The following is a 26,334-nucleotide window of genomic DNA, read 5'->3' on the forward strand; positions in this document are numbered from 1 at the left end:
TGAGCCAAGGTGGAAGAAAGCTATTTTGGTTCCAATGGTATTCAGATTCCAGGCAACAGGATGAAACTGTATCTTAGGCTTTATGAAGGACCATACTGAGGGTGGGAGGCAAACAACAGTGTGTTCTAAACCTTAATGCAACACAGAGACAATATGAGTTCATATGCCAGTAGTTCTTGGCCTACTGGTATAAAAAACTAAAATTAAAAAGTGAGTGGGACTAAAGTAAAATTTTACTTTATCTACTGTAAAACTTCACTAGGGTATTACCAGGTCAGTATTTCATTGTTTAGACAGACATTAGAAAATGGAATGAACAATATTAACATTTGGAAATAAATTTTAGTCTATTTGGACCAAAGTCATTCTTTGAGCGTTCAATGAGCAAAATGGCATGACTTAGAAAAGCAATCTGAGTATAAAGGATATCAGAAAACACAGTATCTGCCAAGGGAAGAGATTCAACAGAAGAGAAAGCAAATAGACTGAGCAGCTTAAATAAGTGCATCAACTCTGCTACATCCCTGACCTCTGCACAGAGCAGCAAATAAAGCAACACACAACAGTGCTTAAGAACTTATAAGAACTTATCTGAACTCATAAATATATCTACCTAAAACACAGAGGCATGACAATCTGGACTAAGAAACCCAACTTCTACGCATGGGGGCAATTTCTCTTAGATGCTTACAAATACAACTGCCTTTTTGCCTTCCCTAAAGTCTTTCTATGAGGTAAAAACCCTGTTCAGATGAAGGCATGGTTCAACATAATGAACTTTTTCTGAGGCAGAGAAGGTGAAGAATTACATACTCCATAATCCTTTATCAAGTATTTCTCAAATTAGGCTGTAACTCCAAATATGGTTACAAGTTCTGAACCGAATTGTAAAAGATCAAAATCATCACAATTCTTTTAAATGGAAAAGGGTAAACTACAATCAGTAAAACCTCAGAGAAATTTAAAAAACAAAACAAAACACCAAAACCCCACAAAATCCAAATTATTACAAAGCATTACTGGAAGAGTTCAATTCCTCCAGGGGAAAAAAGGGTGAAGCAGCAGTAATTACTGGCTGACAATGTTTACATGAGGCAGGGAGCAGCTAACTACCTTTAATTGCTAGCAATAGTTTGGCTCCTTAGTGTGAGAAGGGTAAGCATTTTCAACAATAGCTAGTAATTATAACCCTTGCCCTGTAGAACCAAGCTGCTGCCAGCAATTCATGATAGGAACCTACTTGGTTGGCACACTTACTAGGAAGGATAAACCCCTAAAGTCTGAAAAACATTGAACTTGAAACAAAAGAAATCCACTCCAAAAACAAAAAGGTCTTTCCTAAGTAGCATCTTCACATGAGAACACTACTACTGACGAGTAACTTAAGTAACCCAAGTTAGAAAGTATTCATCAAGTCAGCTTAATTACTTGTTTTTCATTCATTCAACAGGAATTTAGGGAACATGTTTAGCAAGTTTAACAGTGTCTTTGTCCCCTCCTCCTCCTGTTTCATGGATGTTGGCAATACCACACTTGCTTTTTCTAATTCAGGATTAAACTGACCTCTGGTGAATGATATTATAAGGCTATCCTAGAGGAATAAATTTTAAAAGAAAATATTTACAAACATTCAAACTGTAAAGACTCCTCCTGTCTAATAACTTTCATGTAGTATTTAAGTCTGGATAAGCTGACAAATCAAACTACACAATTGTAAAATTTTCTTCCCCTGAAGATCTCCAACTGGATTTTTTTTCGGGATCACTTTGGTCCCAAATGACATTTCTGTTCCTTAAAATGCACTTACCTCTAGCAGGCTTTGAATTTTGATTTATAAGACATATTCTACACCAAAACATACACAATTAAGTCTGGCATACAAATACATGAGGAGGCTATTAAGTTTTAAAGTATTGTCGAGAATCTGAGCTATGGTAATGCCGCCTATATGCATCTGCTACCAAAGCAAATAGAACTTATCTTAAGCCTTCTCCATTAAGCTGCTAAATAAAGCAGCTTTATGTTAAACTACCATAGTTAAAAGGCATTGCAGTAGCATTTAGCTAAGGCTCATCTGTTGTACGGTGAGTTGATTGTATCTGCACATACAAACAGAAAAAAATACATTAACAAAAAATATTATATTGTCAGACAGAAAAGATGAGTTATACAAACTCAACTTCCTTGTACTACTTAGAACAAAATTTAACAATATGTACAATCTTAAGTTTCAATGCTGACTTTTGTAAGACTTCATTTTTTGAAAAATTAATGGCAAAGAGATCATTAGATAAAGAAGTTAAAATTTAAAAGCTAGGCTTCTAATCTGTTGAAAAAGAACCAATTTCTGATTTACTATCCCTTGAAAACTAAAAACTAACTAAATAAAATTCATAGGTATCATTATCGCTATTTTCACCCAACAGCCATAACCTATTAGCTGGAGTAAGACAAGTACTTGAAACACCCAGCCACAGATGTGAACTTCAGTATGTTATTGAGGAAAAGCACAATAGTCCAGGCAGAATTCCTACACAGGCACAAATCAGCTAAGAAGCACCTTACTCATTAATACAGCTCCGTAACTGGATTTAGTAATATGTTACACCTGAAGATTAGGTATAGTCACCAGGAATATACTAACAGATTTGCAGGCTGGAAATATGAAAGAGAGAAGTCGACTTGGTACTTTTTAAGTTTTGTGGACAACAGAGCTACAAAACCCTTTCACATGGATTGGGTTTGGTCCTAACCGAAACACCCTCTCCTCCTTCTCTTTTATTACACTACCCATTGGTAGAGAGGCAAACAATATGTGTTTTCCCCATCTCAACTTCTGAAGGTTGGAACCAATTTTTTTACATTTGATCCACAAAAAAAGGGAATAGGAGCCTGGTCAGCACATTAAAAACAATTGTGTAGTTGGCTGGTGTTTGCTGTTGGGCAAAAGCTTTTTTTCTTATGAAAAAAAGAATAGTATGCTAACACTTACAATGCTTATATGTTTATAATTTTGAAGTTTCTAATACTGTACATTGAGATTACATGCACTTAACAGATTAGCCACCCTTCCATCTGGAACCCTTTTTTGAAATTGTTCATGAAAAACCTGGGTTTGGCTGGGGGTAAAACTTTCACTAGTTGAAAAGTGTCATACAGAGACAAAGAAAAATGATTCTCCTGCCCAAAGAAAACTAAAATGTGCCACCTTCTACCCATAAAAACCCTCAAATGTGCTATTTAACATGGAAATAGATTTTATTCCAGAGTAACATATCTGATCACGGCAAAAAAAACATTCTTGGTTTAAACAAATCTTAGAGTCAAAGATGCAACAAATCAGGTATTGTATCATGCATTTTAAACTATAGCTAAGGAAAACTCTTCAGGTGTACATACTAAAAATGTATATTTCACATGCTGAAGGCATGCAAATCTTGAGTTCAGAAGGAGGAAAACTGACATATCTAAGTCAAACCTTTCCTCACCAATTTTGCAGCCTAGCTAGGTTGGATGAAGTACAAACTACCGCAAGAGCTAAAGCCTGGCACAGATGTAGTAATGCTGACAAAGTTCTTTACTAAGAAATTGATACCACCTGTTGAACTGAAATAAACCGGTGGAAAACCAGGTGTTTTCCACCACCATTAGAGTAGATAGTTCTAACTGTAGTGAAGACTTGTCATAGTACCACCACTTCAAGATGCACTTTCAAAAACTCCAATGCTAAAGGAGCACTCTGCAAGCAAACGACAGCTTTTTTTTCCATGTTTAAAGGCCTCTTTGTTAATAGGCCAGAAATTTTTACATTACTTACAAAAAAAGTGGAAAAATTATGCAGTTAAGAACCAAAAATACAGGTAAGCAGGCTAAAGACTGGTGCAACTTTTACTCTTTACTCACCATATGATTTCTCAAAAATGGTATGTTCTCTAACTGCTTTAATATTTGTATAGTGACTTCAACAAATATGTGCACAAGTTTAAAATAATTAAAATATTTTTCTGCAAATCACTTTTAAAGACTACATACACCTCGGCCTAGAGAGAATCAAATAAAGTTTGTAAATATAAACAAAAGTTCCTTGCATATTAGTTACATCTGTACTTGACTGCCTTCAAATACACAGCAGTACAAGGCAGCAAACAATGTAAAAATGTTACATATTTCTAAAAGGAAATCTTTTAATAATTTGATTTCTTATTCATTACAATGATCACTAAACCTTAAATAAATAAATCTGAATAATATATTCTCTCATGTCACACTTGAAAATGAAAAATATGTACTTAACTACATAGTAATAATGAAGAGAGCAAGAGCACGTAACTAGGGAACAATTCCAACAATTATTCCAAGGAAAAATGTAAACCAGATTAGATTATATCATATCCTTAAAACACATTTTACATCATGGTACTACCTACAAACATTTATTAGTTTTTCTAGAAAAATACAGTCTGTCTTTCTACATTCCTGCAACAACCTTTTTTTGCATGCTTTATAATTTGTAATGTTTTATTATTGCAGTAGGGGTGGATAATCCCAGAAGGAAAATTTAAGATTTGAAATATAAATTTAGCCCAGGTACAATAAAGTCTGTACAGCCATAATTCTGTCATTTACAACACAGTGATGTGATGGTTGGTAATGACCCCTCAATTTATCAGAACAGAATTCATGCTCCTGAGATGGTATGCAGGACATTATGAAAGATGAAACAACTGTCTTGGCACACTTTCATTAAAGGTAAATACAGCAAGACAAAACATGGCACATACAGCTTTTCAATGAACACCACTGAACTATATAATGGTCAGGTACCAGAGGTGTCAAAATAAAGCTGGAAACAGGAATCTGGAGAGAAATACAGCTTCCTAACAGGTAACAAAACTAGATGGAAGGCAGGACACTCAAAAATAAAATAGCAACCGTTAAGGTTTTAAGAATTTGGTTTCCACAGGACCTGAAGTCAGCATTATTGTTTTCTTTTAACTTGAGAGGGCAAACTCTCCTTGTACTCATTAAAAAGCTTGCATTTATGTAGACTAGGCTTACAGGCAGTCTTTTGTTTCAAATAATTTTCTGTGTACATTTAATTAATTCACTTTGATCAGCAGAAATAAGTCTGCTGTCCTGTCTCGCTGTAGATCTCCATAGCACTAAGTAGCAGTACCCTGTTCTGGGTGAACTTCAATTAATCTCTCCTATACTTTCCATTCTGATCTAGTTTAGACTCTGTCCTGGCTTTTACTCACCTAAAACCAATGGAAGGTGTTCTAGAAAAGAAAATTTCTTCAAAATACAAAAAAAGCAGCATTAAAATTGTATTTAAAGTTGTTCACTACAGCAGTTGGTTCACCCCTCACAGCCTGTGAACTGAAGTCATTCTCACCTTAATGGACCTCCTCTAGGTGTGACTGAACAATTAAAAAATGAAATGGAAATAAGTCAGTGTTAGAAACTTTTCGTAAGAGTTCAGTTTTCATGAGGATTGAAGGTATGAAAAAACAAAGTAAAATGTAAAAGCAATGCCTTTCACTATCCTGTAAGGCTGACTAGTGATAAGTAGGGGAACCCTTTAGCCTGGATTGGTGGCAACAGTCTCAGAACAAATGTAAACAAAAGTTTCATAATATAATTTCTTTTTAGTGTATTAAGCTGTCACATCCTTGGCAGCAGATTCTGATCAGTTATGTCGCATATGTTTTTAAGAACTGTTTACCAGAACCACCAAAGTGAATGCAAAGATTTTTCCAGCCAGATCACTTTGGGTTTAGCAGAGCACACTTTTCTACATAATGGCTAAAGTCAATTTAGGAAAAACACCCAAGAAGTTCAAGTTCAGAATGCCACCCTATTTTTAACAAGCATAACATGTGTTTGAAGAAAAATGAAGTAAGCATGATATCGTTATTCTTGAGAAAGTGTGTTAGTCTATTACTAAGTCTAGCTTTTGTTCCATGCTTCACAAATCCTATTTGTGCACTGTAGATTAATACTTACCCGGAAATCTCTTATAGGAAATTCACTTTAAGGTTGCTTGTCTTACTGCATGAGGAGTTACAACAACCGGACAGTAAATCCAGAAGGTTTTACAGTTGACAGAACCTCCATCAAGGCTCCATCTACAGAAATACTTAGCTCCTTTGATTTCATTTTAAGTATCCTATAAAAATGTCTTTAAATAGTAATCTTAGCTTTCCTGAAATCTAAAATTGAAATGCAGTTTAATAATTTCTAAACAGAGATAATTACCTCAAAAAAATTCATACAAATTCAAGGACTATGTTTACTTTTTAAACAGAAAGTAGAATGTCTTTAAACATTAAAACAATCAAAAGCATATGAAACAGCCCAGACACACTAACTAGTTTCAAAAAAGCTGTCTAATTAAAAAGCAAGGATATTCTATGATGAACTACAATCATCAAGTCTTATCTTTCATATTTTATTGATATCAAATATTTGTCCACATGGCTTGCCCATTGCTAAAGGGCTACCATTATAACATGATCAGCAATATCCAGATACAATCAAACTTGCTTAACACAGCTATATATTATATGCTTTTACAGAAACTATTCACAGTTCTACACAACACAAACATGCAATTTTTACATAGTTGCAAATAACTTAATACTTCAAAATATTTAAAATATCACAATTCTAATTTGTAAAGGAAAGCAATTGCTCTTTATTCACTTACCAAGACTGTATTATATCTGTCCTCCAAGTCAGTGATAAACGAAGGAAATGCTGGTTTTGCCAGCTAGTTCAGAACAAACAAAACCTTAGACCTGGGCTCTTAGCAAGAAAATGGAAGTTTTTTTCAAACAGTAGATGTTGTAAACACCTACATTTGAACTAGTCACCAAGGCTCCCTTTATACAACAGGTATCAAGCACTGCCAGATAAATCACATTGTTCAAGCTCTACTGAGATGGGGGGAATCATACAGTTTTTTAAATACCTGGCACTCAATCATTTAGTGCTTTTATGGAAATCACTTAATACAATTTGAACACTGTACTAAAAAAAATACTAAAAATATGAAGAACTTACATCTGTGACTATTTGCATCATATTGGCTGGCAGCAAAAGTCAATCAGTCACAAAACTGTAATTAATTTCTCATAATTTTAGCCATCAATTTTTATCCACTTAAAGCAGTCACACACACATCTGGTCTTTTCCAAAATATTTTCCTCAGTGTGAGCTGAATGTTTCTTTAAGCTGCTCATCTCTCTCTGCTGACTATAGAGGGAGCCTGGATGCCTAGATTTAGACAGCTCAAGTAGTAGCATATGAAAACTTCCCCTTTACTAGTATTTAACAACCTTTAATACAAACATACATCACAAAATACCAGCCATAATAAGCAAAAAATTAACATGCAAAGCAAAACACAAACCTCTTTCAATTAATGCCAGTTATGTCTGAAATATTAACTAGTAATCAGTTTCACAGATAAATCTTACTCTTGATAGTATTTTAACAACAAGTGACTTAATTTGCTCCTTTTTCTTGGGGGGAAAAAAATGGACCAAGTCAGTCTAAATTAGTATTTGAGCTTTGAGTTATTCACACTCAAACATTAATTGGTTTGTTTTCATTTTGTACTGTTTAATTAGCTTTGAAGTGATTTTTAGAGGCAGTGGTCACTCTTGCAGTACTTCTGTATGATAGTTCATTTTCTTTGGTGCAGGTGGTTTATACACAAACACAAATTTACACACAGGTACATACATATGTATGTATATATATATCAGTTATTGCAGATTGTGTTGAAAAGGAACATATGATTAGTTTCGTTCTTACCAGCCTCAGTAAGTGGATAAGCAACACATTTACAGTTGTTTACATCCAACTTCCAGTGCACTATACTGGCATTAAGGAAAAGAGCAATGCAGATATTCTATGTAGTTTGGATACATCATAGTATTAGAAAATTGATGTTCTACAACAGCATTTAAATGCTAAAAAACAGTGTGATGGGCCAAGCACAGTAATTATCTTTAAGCTCAATCTTTGCCTGCAGGAATGATACAGAGCATGCTGATGTAACTTGCTTTCATTTACTACAGGGAAGTTCAAGATAATGTGGCTAACAAGTAGTAAAATATGAGGGTCATCAGTGAAAGCAAAAGTTAGACATTATCTTGTCCCAACCAGTTACTTTTTTTTGATAAGTAACAGTTCACAAAAATGAGACGGGACTCTGGTGAAATCAAACTTTTGTCTTTTATTCCAGCCACTACATTTCTAAGTGTATAACTGGAAAGCACCACAATCTGCACTGCTGCAGGCCAAAGGTGTTTGAAGATGACATCTAGCCCTCAGCGAAGGAAAGATTTCTCAATACAGATTAGAGGTGGGAGGAGAAAACCCCCAAACTCTAGCTTTCCAATGATATCAGGACGTCTTTTAAACTAAATGCATTTCAAACTGCTATAATTACTATCACATCATGTACAAATAAATGGGAGAATGATTCTTAACATATTTTGAACTTGCTGCCACGAAAGCTTGAGGTCACTTGTCCTTTAGTAGAATAAACATTTGTTTTCAAATTCAATGGGCTATGTACTAATTTTCATATTCAAAGCATTCTTATTAACCTCAGTTTACAAACACCTGGAATATTTCTTAATAGCAGCAGCAGTCTGATCTGATGTAGCAAAAAATGAAGTAGGTAAGATCTTATTTATATCAGCAGTGACATATTAAAATAAATCTAACAACATCAGAAGAATCGTCCTTCTTTCAGGTAGCATTTCAAGTTATTCCAGATCTTCTTCCCTGTCAACTGACAGACAAATATGCTACTTAAGATTTAGTTGTTGCCTACCTTCCTCCTTTGAGACACACTGAGGGCAGCAAAGTCATTAAACAAGGATGAATTTGGTGAAGTCAGTGGATCTATAAAAAGAATGTAAAACCAGCATGTTATCTTATATATATATATATATATATATACACACACACATATAGCTATTATTTAAAGAAATTTTATACTTTTTAACTTATTTCTGTATAGAAAAAAATAGTTGTGACAAAGTTAATTGAAATGCTGCTCCTTAGCAGAATTCAGTAAGTTAAATTGCTGTTGACACTGTTTAAAGTCCACCTAACATTTCAAAGCCTTCATCTGATCAGAAAACCTGCTCTAAGTGCTACTTACATGTGCACGTCATTTTTAATCCTGTAGATAATATAACACAGTGTTTCTAATTCAGCAGAAGCTCCTCCAAATAGGGTTGACAAGCACTGGAACAGGCTGCCCAGGGTAGTAGAGGAGTCACCATCTCCAGAGGTATTGTGTAGATGTAGCACTGAGGGACATGGTTAAGTGGTGGATTTGGCAGTGCTGAGATAACAGCTGGATCTATCTTAGGTCTTTTCCAACCTAAAGGATGCTATGATTCTACGATCTTCAGTTACCTGAAATTTGCAATCTTCTCTATAACAGTCTTAAAAATAGTGATGTGGATTTTGCTGCACAAATTTAAATCAGAACCAATGGTAGCAAAAGTCTACATTTTGTTAGTAACTTTTTATTGCTTTTCTTTGTCCCTGTGCATCCTTTCCAGAGCTGAAGTATGAAAAACTGTGTAACAATAATACATGCAACTTAAAACTCCAAACTGCATGGATAGAGCTTCCAAATTAGCAGATGACTGCCAGTTGTAAACATTGGTGTTTTCATGAAATACTTTCTTCACCCATAATAAATACTCCATAAAAGGGTAATTCTACAAGTGAAGCACTGCTTGGCAGGGCCAGGGAGGAGGTGGGGAAAGGATCTGAGAGACATCAGAATTTAAAATGGTTTCCAAAAGTCAGTCTAGTTTCTCTCCTTCACATGCATCACCATCACTACTTGGCCTGTCACAATTAAACTAACTGCATTTAAAACTGGAGACCTCCAATGCCTTGAACAGCTAATTGTCCAGTGGGACAAAAGAAGCAGAGTTAATCTCAAAGGCTCCTGGAAAGAAACTAGGAAGAATAAAAAGAAAACTCCCACAAATTTTGACTTTGAAGCAAGTTCATTTTACAGTAGTTACTAGCATGCTTAAAAAATTATAAATCTAGTAAGTAGACTAGCTGCAGGGTCGGACATGCAAATGGAGTTCTAGAACATAAATTACACAGCAATTTTCAAAGAAGAAATTTATTTTAAATGTATGCCCTTGCCATAAGGGAGCAGTACCCTCTTCTTTGGAACTTAATTTGACAGCTACAGATGAAATAATCTGCAGTGATTCTGAAGAGGACATTATAAAGCTCAATATACCCTCCACAATAACTTAGTGAGTATGTAGGCTTGGACTACTGAGACATTTTGTTCAGTTGAAAACCATGTTCCCTATAGCAGGGAAAAAAAATATAAGATGTAAAGTACTGCTTGCAGTAGTTGATTTTTACTAGCTATCATGTGACACATTTCACAAAATCCATACACCCTAAATTTAAGGGAAAACACCTGTACATTAATTCTACACAATAATTTACTCAAGAAGCACGATGAAAGGGATACTATGGTGAAGCAACATAAATGCTTAAGCTATCAGTGCTTTACAATGGATATCCAAACTAGCATTTCACTTCAAGTGACAGGACTGATAATGACTTTTTTTAGTATTTCCCACCCCCCAGAGCAAAGAGAAGGATGAAAATTTATGAGTTCAGTACCACTTCAATTTTGTATTAAGAATTTTGTATTACACCTTTGTTAAAAAATAAAGTTCTACTGCATCTCAAATCAAACCAGAGGACAAATAAAATTTCCCTAAGTGTCAATTTTGAAAAAGTGAATCTCTTAAATTTCCAAACATACTTTTACACGTATTACTTTTGAAGTCCTTACCATGGCCTGCATACTGCTTGGCACTGTCATTGAGAAGGCTAGGGGAGCTGCTGCTATTTGTCATCCTCTGCAAAAATAAAAGACAAAAGTGTACATGTAAAATAAAACTATAAAAGATCAAGTGAGGGCATTGGGTATGACATTTAGAAAGTTTTAAGAACAGACTACAAAACCTGTGCTTATTCACCATTTATTAAATACTCTAAGCAGACAGATTTATAGTTGACAAAAGTGCTTAGTAAAATAAAGCATTTTACACAAGAGCAATGCAAACAAAATATGGCTGTGTATTAAAACAAAACAATATCTTCTTTAATTTCTTCTAAATTGGGAGGGTCTACTAAACCTATGGTTCTCCTCCTGCATGGTGTCAGAACATTAGATAAGCCAATTATTTATCTCCTTTAAACGTTCTTTCACACTGCACTCCTGAAACAACTCCTCCCTTTAAGATACAGTATCATCACAACATGAAACTTCTCCAATGAAAAATACTCAAATTAATTAGGTATTTGATAGATTTTTTTTAAAAATAAAAATGAATGCTGAAACCTTTCAGGAAAATGATGCAATTCCTTCAAGTCAGCAGGACATCTGAAACCCTCTCAACATTCCTCCTGGACTCCACCTGCTTCTCCTACATTCCTCTAGAGATATGACCTAGCAATAAACTAGACTACGTGAAGCAGTGCTGCTCTAAGAGCTACTGCTGCTTTGACAGTGAAGTTTAAAAGTGTCTTCTTACTCCTGCTTATTATTTTCTTTGACCAGTTTTCCAACAGGAAGCACAAATATGAGAAGAAAAGGGAGGCAAGGTCAGGAAGTGTTCTTCATCACTAAGAGAGACAAGTAATTTGTTAAAATACTCCCTGGCAAGCTTTTGACCAGAATCTCCCAGCCAATTTCCAGGCACTATTCAGCAGTGAAAAGGTTTGAGAACCCTTCACAAATAGACAGTCTGCACTCAGACTCTGCTTTCGTGGGTAAGTGTACACCAGCACAAACAGGCCATTTTGTGCCAGCTGGCCCTAAGCATCAAGGAAAGTTTCCAGGCAAGTTCAATTTAGTAGTCTAGACACAGACTGACTCAAAACTGGTCACCAGAGTTGTTCTCTATGCTTACTTTTTTCCATGATCAGTCTCAATATTGGTGGCGAAGGGCAAGAATTGCATTACTTCAATGCCATTTCATCTAATTGTTGACGAGAAAGATCAATATTCTGGAGTAATTTTGGCAAGAGAAGAGTACAAACAGAAGCTGGAGTGCTATTCAATATGGCAGGACTGTAAACCTACTGCAATTCAAGTGTCTCAACATTTGCAGTTTTCATAGCACCACTAACTTCATCAGAAGCTGCAACTTTTAACACTCATATCTAAAAACCCCAAATAGATTGTGCAGAGTAGCGTTTACATGGAATGTTTACACACGTAAATACTATGTAACCCTTCAGCTTCTTCAAGACTTGAAGCAAGGTGTCTGTTATGTGCTCTTTCCTTATTTTGATATCACCTGTCTCATGCTCCTAAATATACTGAACTTCTTTCTTACACGATGTAAATCTCACTAAAAGCTTAAGTGATAAACACTTACTTTAAACAAAAGTCATGCCTCTAGTGAAAAAAAGTTTACTTATTTTTACAAAAGATGGTAACAATCTGAGAGACTCACACTAAATTAACAATTTGGACAAAGTCCAAATTCAGGGAAGCTCAACCTACTGTTCACCATCATCAAAATAAAAATACATCAAAATAATTTCTGGATTACAGTAGCTCAGCTAATCATATGCCATATTCCCTTCCTAAGCAATGAAAGAAGTTAAATAGTTTTTCACAAATACTTGAAAAGCGTATCTATTATGCATCTTCTTTTTGTCATTTGATACATCCACACTGATCCTCATAGAACAAAGGGGTTTAGGAAGAAATTTCCTAAAGGGAACCTTTCAGATTTGCACAAAATTTGTCCACGTTTAGATAAAGTGTATTAATGTCTATTTATAATACCAGATTTATTAATAATTTTAATGCAAAAGGTAATGGTCTGGCAAAACAGGAATTAATATGATATTGAGAACTCGTATCAAAAGGTGGTCAAGGGCATGGCTTAAACTTGGAACCAAGCACTTCTATGCCATCAATATACTACATCCTTGAGTACAGGAGTTAAACATTCAACCAACAGCCTTCTAATGTGAATAGTGATATGACAAAAAACAGCGTTGACATGATGATCACTGAAAACACACAGTGTGCGCAAGAGACTGCAAGAGCACGTTGTTCTGGATTGTGAAAGCACAGTGCAAACAAAGTCTAGGAACATCAACTGTGCTCTTACAAAGTCAAGTCTTGTTCAAGGTGCAAATGTTTTCTACATGAATCAGGATTCCGAAAAACCAAAGCATGTCTCACCAACCTTGGGCAGCCCTTGCCTTAACAACTGCTTGTACCTGGAATGAAGTTAAAGACCTCCACCATATTCAGGAGTTTTTTGTTTTGCTCACTTTTATTACACATGCACAAGCTTCTTACCTTAACATTATTCACAGAAGACCTGCAAGTAATCAGTAAAGGATTTTTTAACTGTTTTAATATTTTCACTGCACCCAAAAGCATTTAGCCGTAATGTGCCTGATTTCCTAACAAGTGAGGATGAAAAGGTCTTGAAAGAAAAATAAAAATTAAAAGAACACACAAGTACTATTGCTTATTTTTGTTTTCTGGAATGCAGCTTTGATTTTAAATAACACTTCTCAATCTCTTCAAATAGCATTGAACTATTTTTCATACAAACCCAGTCTCAAGAAGAATACAATCACAAGCACCTCAGGCCCAAAGGATGAAAGCTCCACAAAGGTAAGAGCAACCATTAACAGTGGAAGAAAATTAAATATTACGCCTGCCAGGGAAGGCAAGCGCACCCATATGAGAGCTTCAGACTTTTTAAAGATCTCATGACTTTCATCATATGGAAGTTAATAAAGAAAGACAACTTTGTCATAACCAACTACCACACCAATGTTGCTCAGTTCCAATAAACTAATTTTCTTTGGCTGCCTATTGCTATGATTTACTGAGATTCTTTAAACACTAGTCAAAATTCAACTAGGCTGGCTGGAATATATCCTGCCCCTCTCCCTTAAAAGGAATTAGAAAGTTTTTTCTATTTCAGCCTTTCTTCACATGAGAGATGTTCCAGTACCTGCATCATCTTTGTGGCCTTTTACTGGACTCTCTTCAGTATATCCGGGTCTCTCATGTATTGAGAGGCCCAGCACTCCAGGTGTGACTTCATCGCTGATGAACAGAAGGGAAGGATCACCTCTCAAACCATTAGTAGTGTTTTACCTCATGCAGTCCAGAACTCCACTCACCTTCTTTTTAATACTTCCTTGGTGCAGTATACAAGAAAGAAGTGTTATAAGAAGCATTCCCACCTTCTAAAGGTATACACCACCTTGCCTCCACCTTTCAGTATTCAGTAGCAAAACCCAAAATTACAGTTGCACTTAAGACAAGTTTGCTTTACTTTTATTTCCTCCACTAAAGGACATATTACAAAATTCTCATCAAGATAGAGAATGAATAAAACTTTGATGCAGAGAATTAAATTTAATTTTACATAGCTTATAAGACTTAAGTGAATGCTTTTGCTTTTTTCTCCACCATTTCTTTTCCCCAAAATATGTAAGAGGTAATATTTGTTTCTTTTTTCTCCATATTCCCTCCCCTAACTCTGAGAAAATAAACATTTTTCTCATGGTCATTTCTGTGCTAAGCCTGCCATATCAAAATCTTTTGTTGCATGTTGCAATCTATTCTCTTCATCTTAATACTGTTTTACTGGAACTTTATTTCAGAATATTTTTTTATAATTTTTAAAATAAAGTTAATTGGACTATAAAAGAAGTTATCCTATGAAAGAATGAGATTGTCATAACCAAACCGATCGTTGTTTAGTTGTCAGATTCTGTGACCTACAAAGGGTGATACCTTTTGCTTTCCTTTCTGAACAATCCATAACTTGTCTTCAACAGTTAGCATATTTGGCACCATCTACAGCATGTCCCACTCAACTGTTTGAACCAAAGCAACTGGATTTCTTCAGAAGGCATTATGAAAACAACTGCATAATTTCATATTTAAAATAAAATGCCTGTAGTTCCACTCAGTCCTCAACAGAAAAAACTGAAGACATTTACAAGCTTCTGTGCTATAAGGAGAGTTTTATTACTTGACTCTTGGCAGATGACGCAATGGCAACAAAGGTCCTTGTGTTTATTCAGCTGCAAGGCTTTGAAGTGAGCATGGTATCTACTTCTCAGGCTATTCAAGAATGCTTAGTACACCAACATTAGCATGGCAAAAGCAAGCAAGACCAATTCTTCTCCATTGCTTGGCCTTGCCAACTTCAATACTGAAGTCTGTTACCCCCTTTTTTATTTTGATTAGGGTGATTAATTGAAAACTTGTGATTTTTCTTTTCTGCATAACCTGCAGTGCACTGGAAGCCATGTAGTTATAAATCTCATCCCATCAAAATAAAGAAAACCAGACTTCTGTGAAGCAACACAGGAAGGCACCTTCTGCTGTTTTACGCTCTTACAACCAAATTGCTCAATTCTAATACATTAAAAATTCTGACATTAAAATACTTCTCTGCCTCATCCTGCTATAATACTCTTTTAACAGCCCAACATAACACCACTAAAGCTCCTTTCGGCACCACCTGCATCTCTGATCAAGCCACAAGTTAGTCAAAGGCAGCACTAATGCCAGAGGAACACAGACACCACCAAGCCAAGTAGCACAAGCAGAGCGACTGAGCAAACAGCCAAGCATTAGAAGCATCCCAGCCAGCCAGCTCTTGTCTCTTCACTGCTGGGAATGCCAAAAGCAATGAGCTGCTTCTTGAGCCACACCTCTGACTGTCTCTTGGCAGCTGCTGCTATGCCAAAAAAAAAAAAAAAAAAAAAAACAGCTTCAAGGACAGCATGCAGCTATGGGCCATGTGTTCTGCAGGCCTGCTCTGTCATTAGAGAAGGGGAAAACAGAAAATATGTGCTTTGATAAGCTGGAAGACAATACTGTTAATACAGTATATGAAAGCATATGCAGATACAGGGAAGAAAAGATATGTGAAACAACACTATTATGGAAAACCACAAACCAATGAGGACAGAAGACTATTAATCAATAGGAAACTAAGTTAGTAACAACAGAAGACGACAATTAAGGGCAATGAAAGGTTGGCTAACAGCAAAGGCCTTCGTAGTAGGAGAAGTAAAAGGATGAGGCCAAGAGATATTTTTCAGAAAGGAAGAATTAGACCACAGCCACTTCAAAAAATGTTGCCTCTTCCTAATTGTACCACAGATTTTTGCTCTATTTTCCCCACTGCAAAGCAATCATTGCCATTAATTGCATTTTCACCACTAATTTAAGCCCAATGGTATGTCCCAGATCTCATAAAATATTCCTCAACAAATATGAATGCAATCTCAAATATCCATTCTACAGAAATGTTGACCACTATTCATCTATGTTACTCGTGATCAAAGCAGCACATTCACTCCCAATTCATCATGATACAACCCACTTTTACTTTCCTTCCTTTTTCTGCTTACTTAACACTATCAGTCTTAGAGATTAGGTACTGCATACAAAAATGTGATAACTGCAAAATTTAGATATAGCTTTGCTTGATGCAGTTTGACTCCATTACCTATGCATTATGACAACTCCAATATATACAATCACATACTCTTTTCAACAAACCTTTATTTTATGTGCTGCACATGACAAATACATTCAGGAGATTAAATAGGAATAGTCAAGACAACTCATCATTTGAATCTCTGATGATTATGTTGAAAGGTGAATAAAACAAGGAGTGCAGAAAAATTATCTCATGGTAACAGGAAATGAGCATTACCCAGAAGAGACTGACTTTATTACTATCTTTGCTAGACTGAGGCCAGTTAAGCAACTTGAACCAAGCTTCTACTGGTGGTCATTAATTCCATTCCCCACCTTCCAGCTGTAAAGATTAGTTTCAAAAACTCTGGAGTCTCTAGTTTGCCAGCACTGTTGGGGCATTGCTTGTTCAACTGCCATCCTTTTTCTTCCCATGCATCTATAAAATTCAAACTATTCTATTCTTTGATATGGAAAGTGTCCCATAAAATTTAATGGAATAATTGTAACCTGCACAGGAAAGTACACTGCCAACTAACAGTCGTCACAAGAAGTATGTGAACACTATGCAGGAATAAGGCACAGAACTGTAAGATGAACACTTAAATTGAATATCAAATGGATATTTATTACACGTGGATGCACCACACATCTTCAGTACTGAATAAATTCCACTAATAATATTCCCACTGGAAAAAAATCATACAACATTATGAGAAATATATCTCAATATATAACCTCAAGGCTGCACTGGCAACCTAAACTTACCATTTCTTAACATCTAACTGCATCTTACTAGTGTTTTTCTATCAATGTGTTTATTCACATGTTAGTGCAATTTCCCAATTTTAAAAAGCAAGCTGAGAAAGTTGCCTCCTATTGCATCACCGAAGCATCTACTTGCGAACTACAGAGCCACCAGAGGTAACAAGGTAACTCAGATGGAACTGATGCTTCCATCTGCAAAAGCAAAACTGAGAATTAATGAGATATAATGTCTGACATTTCATTGATGGCAGAACACTAAATTTTCAGTATCTTTAGTTTGATTCAAGGACCTGGAGAGAAATAGGCATATGGATTTGTTTTCTCCACCCTACTTTGACCCACCTTTGCACTATAACAACTTTTCCTTATTTAATTTCTGTGTATTTCACTTGTACAATTCCAGTCCCCATCCTGTATGTGTCCCACCAATGCCTCCCCTCTGCTTCAGTCCCTTTGCTCAGCCTTTCCTAGTTTTTTATTCATTTCAGCAGTTTCTCTAAGCCCACAATATAAATCTCTTTTCCCTTACAGACCCCTCTGCTCCAATTAACCCAGATGCAGCTGTCTTTCATTAAATCTAGATTCATTTCCATGCTGCTTCAGTCTGAAGTGGAAGAAAAGAGGCAAATGAAGCAGATCAGCATTCCTGCTTGGAGTTCAGGCAAGGCTTAGATTAGGCCAGAGCTATAACTGCAAAAATGTACTCAAGCTGGAACATGCCAACGCAGATTAAATCTTTGGAAAATTATCTAACATCTAGGAAGTCTCTAGTGGGCCTATATAAACCAGTTTTGCAAAGGTTTAATCAAGTGACAAAATCTGGGCAGATTTTCAGAGAGAGCAAGCAAATCCTTTCTTTGGAGAGGATTTGGACACAATAACCAATCTATCAGATTTAAAGTCTCTGTTCCAAATCATAAAGAATTAGTATTATTTAAAGTGAAATCCACTAAAATTTCTCCCTTGTCTTGTTCTCCAAAGGGCTGAATGACATGGAAAATCTCATTCCAAGTGACTAAACTTTGTTGGTATGGATTTAACTTAGTAGCTGACACAGAATCAAAACAGACAGCATTACCAGCTTTACCTATGCAAACAAGAACTTAAATTATATGATTCAAAGGAAAAAAAATGATACAGGAATGCTTTTTAAACTGTAGTTTAATGCCTGTAAGCACTTTCTCAACATTAATGAAACCCTTCTTCACAAGTAATTTTCCTTAGCCTCGAATGGGCAAGAGGCACATCGATTTCTTCTCAAAGAGAAACAACAATGCCTTGACTGTAATCTGACAGGCATTAGTATTTAAAAATCCTACAAGCATTCATGTTAGATGCATGCCGTATTGTCTTTCTAGAAGAAAGAGTTAAAATTAAAAATTTGTGTTTCTGTAGAATACACTTTAAGGACACAAAACATAATGATTTTGTGCTAAAAATGTAAAACTTTATGACCTCAGTGATACAAAACATTTTTAACTGCCAGCTTCAATAGTACACATTGGGATCAGAGGTTAAAATTTTTCTTTTTAAATCATGCATCACTGTCAGTAAAACATTTCCATACTTTGGCAATTCTGTTGAATATGAAAGCCTTCTTGAAATAAATAAGTCTTCTTGAAAACATGCAGTAAAAAAAAAACCCCACAGCCAAACAAAAGAGAAAAAAGGGAACACACCTAATTAATTCCCACCTTTTGCTGAGTTATTTTTCAATCCATAATACAGCCACAACTGAGATCAAAGTAAGCTCATAAGGAGAGTTTCCTCGATATAAAAGAAGAGAGTTGTTGTCAGGACTCAGTGTGAACTATTTGACTTGTGCTCTCTTTCATTTACCAGGAGCTGGTTTGTTTAATACAGGACAGATCATCTTTTCGTGGACAGACCATGCTTCTTTTATAAAGCATAACACTTTGAGGGACTTATAGTACTTCATGTGTTAATTCCACAGATACTCATTTAGGTTTTAAATACAGCCTTTTGTTGTAAATTTTGCATAATACTACCTAAACAATAAATTCTACTTCAAGGGAGTTCCTATGCCAACATCTACAGAACACGACAAATACAGGTAAACATCTTAGAAGATTTAAATGTGAATTCAACATAACACCACCTGAGTCTGAGTTCACAAATTCTGACATTTTTGCCTAGTAATTTCAGATTTAACAGTTCACATTTTGCTTCAGTAACTTTTGATCTTAGATATGTTTCAAAACCTAATTTTTATATATTTAATAAAAGGCTATCAAAAGCTATGAGCCTAAAAAGAAATCTAGGAACACAGAGTTAATGTATGTAGCAAAGCCCGACACAACAGCTCAGGTAAATGCTAATAGAGACTATTTTTAAAGCAATGATACTGTTTCATTTCCATTTGCAAGATTAAAGTGAGCATATACTCTGTGTAAGATGACATTCCAGAAGGCTCCACTGGTCCTGACTCTTGAACAGTTTTCCCTTTTTGGTGCAGCACCAAACACTATACAAATCACTGCTATTACCTGCATCATGGGATACTTCGTTTCAGCAGGACTTCCAAATCCATTAACGCCAATAAAGCTGGTGCTAAAGTAGGAATCTGTTAGATTAGCATCAGCTAACCCACCGCCATCTATTCCAGGAACTGGAAGGAAAAGAAACAGAAAAATGTTTCAGAAAAAATTTAGTTTACCATAGGCTTATGTGCTAATATCTCTTACATATTTTTCTGGCAGAGAGTAGAAGAGGAAAAGGTTGGTACTACCATCTTCTCAGCAAAACAACTAGAAACATTTTAGTGCACAGCATGAAAAAGAAAGTTTATGAAAGAGGTTGCTAAATGAGAGCATTTGTAGCATGAAGTTACAGTACAAATGCAGAAAGAGATGATGAGGAGTCTGAACTTTAGAAACAAGAGTAGCAAGGAAAGTAATGATATAAAAAAGAAAATAAATGAACAAAAAAAAAACAACATAGAAGGCAAGCTTATTTTATGAAAAGCTATATTCTTGCATACCCTTCTTGGAAATATATTTGTTCAGTAGAGTTTGCAACTGGATGTACTGGTTCTTTTAAAGGGTAACATATAGAAAATGTACATTTCAAAATATCTCAAGCCCTTTCACAGAAACCACAAACATTTTAAATGCTTCCTTAAAAGCATATGACTATGTTCATTATTTCATACTTCATAAAGTGGCAACATTCTCATAAAATGTAGCCAAAAAAAAAATCTTTTAGACTGAAAGCCAGCATGAAGGATTTCAGAATAAATTCATCCCATCTAGAAACAAGGGCATGACATACAAGTACAGAACTTTAACAAAAAATAAATTAATTCAATACTATAAAACTACAAAGAACAAGAAGCAGTCATAATTAACACAAAAGACTCAAGTAGGTATTACTTCGATAGAAAAAAAAAGAAAAAAGAAGTATTTGTGATGGCATACAAGCTGCAGTTCAAATCAGCCTTCCATAAAAACACCCACATGGAATTCTAAAGACACTTATTACAATGGCCAGGCCACTGCAAGCCAACAGGCATGAGTAATGGGTAGCTCCAAGGTAGGAAGGCACACATCCAACACAGAAGAACATCCTGTACCAAACTATCCAACTTGAACTTCTGGGAGGATTTGTAGCCAGAAGGTGACACCCAGAAACAACTTCCTGATCCTAACCCTCAAAGGAAATAAAATGCAACTTTGTGGCACAGCTAAAGGAATGCATATTATAAACCCTCAAGTTTCATCAGAACAGGAATTTTCCCTCCGAAAGAGCCTACATGACCTAGTGAGCTATTTCCATGCAGTAGGTAGAGGAAACAGCAAAAGAAGTACAGTCCTACATAATCACAGGAAGGGCTGGAAGAGAGAACGACTAGTAGCACACACATCACAGACGGAAACACTGCCCAGCCGCGCTCCCCAGGACTGGAGCTGTATGAACCAGCCAACTGGGGTAACACCAACAGCACGTCAAATGAAGAGCTGTATCTGAGAGATCAAATAAACTGAGATAAATATCTCAGTGGCAATACACGTCAGTTTTGCAAGGGAAAAAGATTCTTAAAGTACTTCTGCCTAATCTAGAATATTATTTGTACACTCCATAGGTTTGAAGGAAACATCTAAGAAACTTTAAAGATGCTAATTACCAACAAATTGCAACTCCTTTCCTGAAAAGTTTTAAAAGTTAGCTAAGATAATAGGAAAATAAAACTCCCTCCACTGTCCGTGCCCTAGATCCTCCTTCATAATTTTAAAGAAGTAGCCACATAGAAGCTTCAGAAGTCTTCTTGCTACAGCCCTAAAAAAAGACAAAACTTTTTGGATTTGTCTTTTAAACTTCTATTCCTCCTTTGCCTTAATTTGGGAAATTCACATTCAGAAGTTTAAGAAAATTATTTTATGGTTCTACCACTGTACCAGGGAAAATATTAATGTCTGCAGTAATGCCAAATACTGTCTCATCCTATCCACTACAGTCATTCCCTAACTTACACCGTGAAGGTTACTATCTTAACACAATCATTTTCTGGCATCATGAAAATACTAGGACTCGTTCATAGAAGAAAATGATAGTAAATTCATGTTTAATTGTAAGTAGTTTCAGTCTAGTTTGCCCATAAATTTGTCAAAGTTCACTGTGGTTTTTAATTATTGTAAAAAAGCATTTCCAATATAGCTTTCTCTGCCTGCATTTCAGCCATTATCAAAAAAATCTCTCAGTTTTTATGCTATATCTTGACTGTAAAAGATGCTACAACTTGAGTGACCAAGCATTTCCAGGAACAACTGTCATTTCAAGATACACTGTTGAAATTATGTAGTGTATTTGTTATTTCATCTCATACTTTCACCAGAAACTCCAGATTCTATCCAATTCTTGACCAACTGGCAAGTTACTCCCTCAGATGACACCATCAGCTTTACCAATCCTTAAGGCTCTGTTGAAGAACTAAGAAAGACTATTCTTTCTGCTTCTTTCACTGCTCCTCACTATGCTAGAGTCAACGTGAGAATCCATGGACCTTCATTTCTCCATTAGACACATGAAGTTAACACACAAAACCTTTCAAACTGGAAAGAGGCAAATGAGAACTTGGAAGTTTTGCCACACTGAGCAGTAAGGCATGTGAAGAGCCCTCTCGGTGTGAAGAAACCCCAGAGCTGACCTCCAGTAACTCGAGACCACTGGTACAGCTCAGTCAGCCATTATTCAAAGCACTGGAGTCAGTGCTGGTAACCTTGCTAGGAGACAAATACAGCAACAGGTGCTCTGCTCCCACTCTGGATGAAGCTTCCTAAGCGCCAGGCAGCTCAAGTTGCAAGCAGGAGCAGGCTTTGGGGAGCAACCCCAGAGCTGAGCAAGGCTGAAGATGCTGCTGGGAATGACAAAGCAGATCTTTGACACTGCTGCCTTTCTACCGCTGGTACTAGTTATGCAAGCTTTTTCCAAGCCACTTAAAGCTGCTCAAAGCTACAATTTAGGCTTTCTATTGGCACACTGATATCTAACTGGGCACTTCAGACAGCAAAAGCTACTCCAAAACATTATCTAGCAGCAGGAAGGCCATCTCTGTACTTAAGTGCAATGGCATGGTCATTCCAATCAGCCTCCTTGAGCCATTACTACAAATTGCTGTACTCCAGTACTTCACATTGCTCAGTTCTACTGGTAGCACAGCAATTTCAAGATGGCTTTCAACTATGATGATTTTCATTGTCCTCTTCCAAGCAGTTTAGAAACATGCCACTAGCAGAGGGACTAAGACCACAAGAAAGCATATTCCACAGGAACAATCAAAAAACCCATCAAAAGTACACTCACTGGAGCAAAGGACAGCTTTCTTGGCAGTAGCTCATATTTAGAAGAGAATGCTTACCATTGCCTTCAAAAGGCAAGCATACCATTGCCTTCAAAAGAATACTCAACACTAGCTTCCTTAAACTGACTTCCCAATAGTAATTAGCAAGAAAATTAAGACTGCAGAAAAGATGAAAAAAATTAATTCTTGCATTGCCTATAGAACAAACCAAAGTGTGTTCACTACATCATCCATTTGCATTCAAAGGGGCATTCAGCTTTTACACTGTTCAAAGCCCAGCAAATACCTAAACAGCCGAGGCACTTTTACTGTATTTGGCACCTGGCCTTCTCTATGAGAAGTAGAAGACTTTATCCTCCTTCTGTCAAACATTTGTCAAATCAGAAATTCTCACTTGCTTCTGGAAAGCCACAGTAGTTCAGAGCATGAATAAAAGTAAAATTATTTATCATAAGCAATCCATAAAAGGTCTACAGAAGTGGGCACACTTTACCACATGAGCAGTGTGGTATTAAAAAAAAAAATGGAAGCCTAAGCTGGAAGAAGAAGATCTTAGTCCTTATAAAGTTTTTATTTTCACGTGTTTACTAATTCACATCAGTCCCTGCATTCAATTTACGTATCCAAATTTTTCCTATTGAGAGAAAAATCTCATTTTATTGAATTTAGAATAACAGCAAAAGTTTGCAAAACAAAAGGAATAAAACGAAAAGGAAAAATTACAACATGTGTTGGGTGTCCTAGGTACGCAGGATTCCCAGGAACACCCCCTTCAATTCAAAAGTCCCGCTTTTTAAACATTCTTAAGGTTCAACCCCATTTACGTCATAGAAGAGGTGTTCCCCTCTTTCTGGTTGGCTGGGTCGTGCTGGGAGGTGGAGTGTCCAGCAGCATGGCAGCTTCCAGGACCAGCCATGTGGTATAAGGGGTTTCCTTACCAATATTCATTTACAGTTCCCTATTCCCGTTCGCATGTTTCCCTGACACCGGTTTCAGGCTGAATCCGGCGTCTTACAACTCCGCGATACGCCTTATAGGTTAGTAAAGAAAAACTCCTATGTTAGTGATTTGTTAAATTCATTTGCTTGTAATAAAACCAATTCTTTATTTCTCACACTACATAACAATTGCAAGCAACTTCCCAATATTTCACACACCATGCTATTAGAAAAAAAAATAAAAACACTTTTCTCTTTTAAAGCATTGATTATAACCTTAGGTAAGTTTAGACAATTTTAGGTAAATCCCGAATTGGCTTTTTTTTTTTAAAAAGGGATAAGCCTTCCTGTTGTACAACAGTACTATCCATGCATTGAAGCTGTATATTTTCAATAGGCTTTTATTGGAGAGAAGCAACAACTTTCTTATAAAAGTAGAAAGGTTGACTAGGCAAGCCAGAGAAAAGATGGAAGTATGAGGGAAAAACTAAAAATCCAGTGGGGGGGAAAAAACCCCCACATTTTGTAATCACATGTGAAAACAAGAACAAATTTCTAAAATCCATCAATATTAAAGACAGAAGTTACATCCTGGCAATTCTGGAAAGAAACTAAATAGAACATCTTGAGAAATTCAGAAGAGTTTTTCTATTCTTTATACACACATTATCTAATAAATTTCTTGCTTGGTGAGCAACACTGCAGCTTAATGTGACAACTGCAATTAAAAATAAATATCTTCTTATATAATTCCTCTCCCACAGAATTTCAGCAGAGAGTAGGCTTCCCATCAGATGTAGCCACCAAAGAGGAAAAAAAAAAAAAGCAGAGTTACTTTTGCCTTCCTTATTACAAAGACATTTTTCAGAGACAAAGTATCTCATCATAGCTTAAGTGCTTGAGTAGTACTATGATGAATTCATCATATGCGCTTCAACAAAACTGGTGGGTTTCGGTTAGTTTTAGTCTAATGCTCATCTTGTCTAATACCAGCACTATCTGAATACTAATACTATCTGAAAAGATTGCATTTCTGATATTTTCATTCTATCATTTCACTAACCAGTAAACAAATACTGCATTATCCTAGACTGCTTCTTTTATGAACCTAGTTATCAGCACTGATCATCTCAGACACTCTTCTTAATATAAAAAAGGACCCCTTCTAGTAATGCGATATATTGCCCCCAAAATGAATGGGCTAAAGTAAGGCCACAACAGATTCAGCTGACACTTTTCCAAACAACAATTTAAAGACTTCTGGAAAGGTAACAGAACATGGATTGAAATAGTTCATTTTGCTATTATCACTGCTTAAAAAAAAAATTGTAAAATTATTTTTATGTTGGGTAAGAAGTTTATACATAATGTTGATTTAAACCCTCAGCACTGCAACAGTGCACTTTTCACAACTTGGTAAACTGAATCATAGGTTCATTGTATACATGTGCATCCAAGGGACAAGGTGTTATCTCAGATAGATATGAAGCAGTAAAAACTACAGTGCCATATCTCCAGTGGAATTTTACAGAGATAGCTACCCTAATATTGAGACCAAACCAACAAAACTTGTATACAAAGCCTATCTACGGTAAGTCGTTTAAGAATTGTGTCCTTTTAGTCTCCTAGAAGCACCAAAGTGCCAGAGAAGCTTATGCTTGTCTTCCTTTGCTTTGTACTGACACATACATTTACTTGCATCAGGAAATAATCATGTGCTGGTGGTGCTAACCTCACTTGTACACCTTTAACAATATGCACTACGCACTAGTACATATAGTCAGTGTTACTTTCTTTACAGTGCCACTACAGTTAGAACTTGTTAGGGAAATGTGATGTTTTTATGCCTCTCTCATTTAATGCAATGTTTTTGAAACACAGACTAGGAATCACTGAAATAGAGGCAGCAGACAAAGAAAGTGAACCACACTCCCAGCCATGAGAGGCAAAAGTAAAAGCACACACCTGGGTTCAGATGCTGCAACAGAGAGTGCAGTTGGAGGGCAGACAGCACAAACAAACCAAGTTGGCTGAAAGGCAGGCAGGAAGCAAAACAGTTTGAGAAATGCTGTCTTATTTACAAACACTTCTACTAGGTGATGAGACATTCATGGGCAAGCAAAGGAAAACAGCTATCTTTACCATAATATTAAATGACTGGACTGTCTCCTTTTTTATTTATCTCACATATCATAGAAGCATCTGACAAAGACTAAAAAATAGGATAGGTGCCATTC

The 26,334-nt window shown here is 36.1% G+C and overlaps 1 protein-coding gene across 4 annotated transcripts in view; it reads right to left on the bottom strand.

The window, feature by feature from the left end:
- The window catches only part of PAN3 (poly(A) specific ribonuclease subunit PAN3), an 80,762-nt gene that overhangs the window by 46,816 nt on the left and 7,612 nt on the right, over positions 1-26,334 (bottom strand). For all 4 annotated transcript variants that reach the window (XR_003533403.1, XM_027677812.1, XM_027677814.1 and 1 more), the window contains exons 2-5: positions 19,849-19,970; positions 10,874-10,940; positions 8,852-8,922; positions 6,710-6,772 (exon numbers count right to left, since the gene is read on the bottom strand). Coding sequence is in view for 3 of the 4 variants with exons in the window: in XM_027677812.1 (XP_027533613.1) it covers positions 6,710-6,772; positions 8,852-8,922; positions 10,874-10,940; positions 19,849-19,970 (323 nt within the window). In the remaining variant the exon portion in view is untranslated. The remainder of the gene's footprint in view (positions 1-6,709; positions 6,773-8,851; positions 8,923-10,873; positions 10,941-19,848; positions 19,971-26,334) is intronic.

The sequence above is a fragment of the Neopelma chrysocephalum genome, unplaced genomic scaffold, assembly GCF_003984885.1.
Source record: "Neopelma chrysocephalum unplaced genomic scaffold, ASM398488v2 Primary Assembly neopelma1_43, whole genome shotgun sequence".
Lineage (NCBI taxonomy): Eukaryota > Metazoa > Chordata > Aves > Passeriformes > Pipridae > Neopelma > Neopelma chrysocephalum.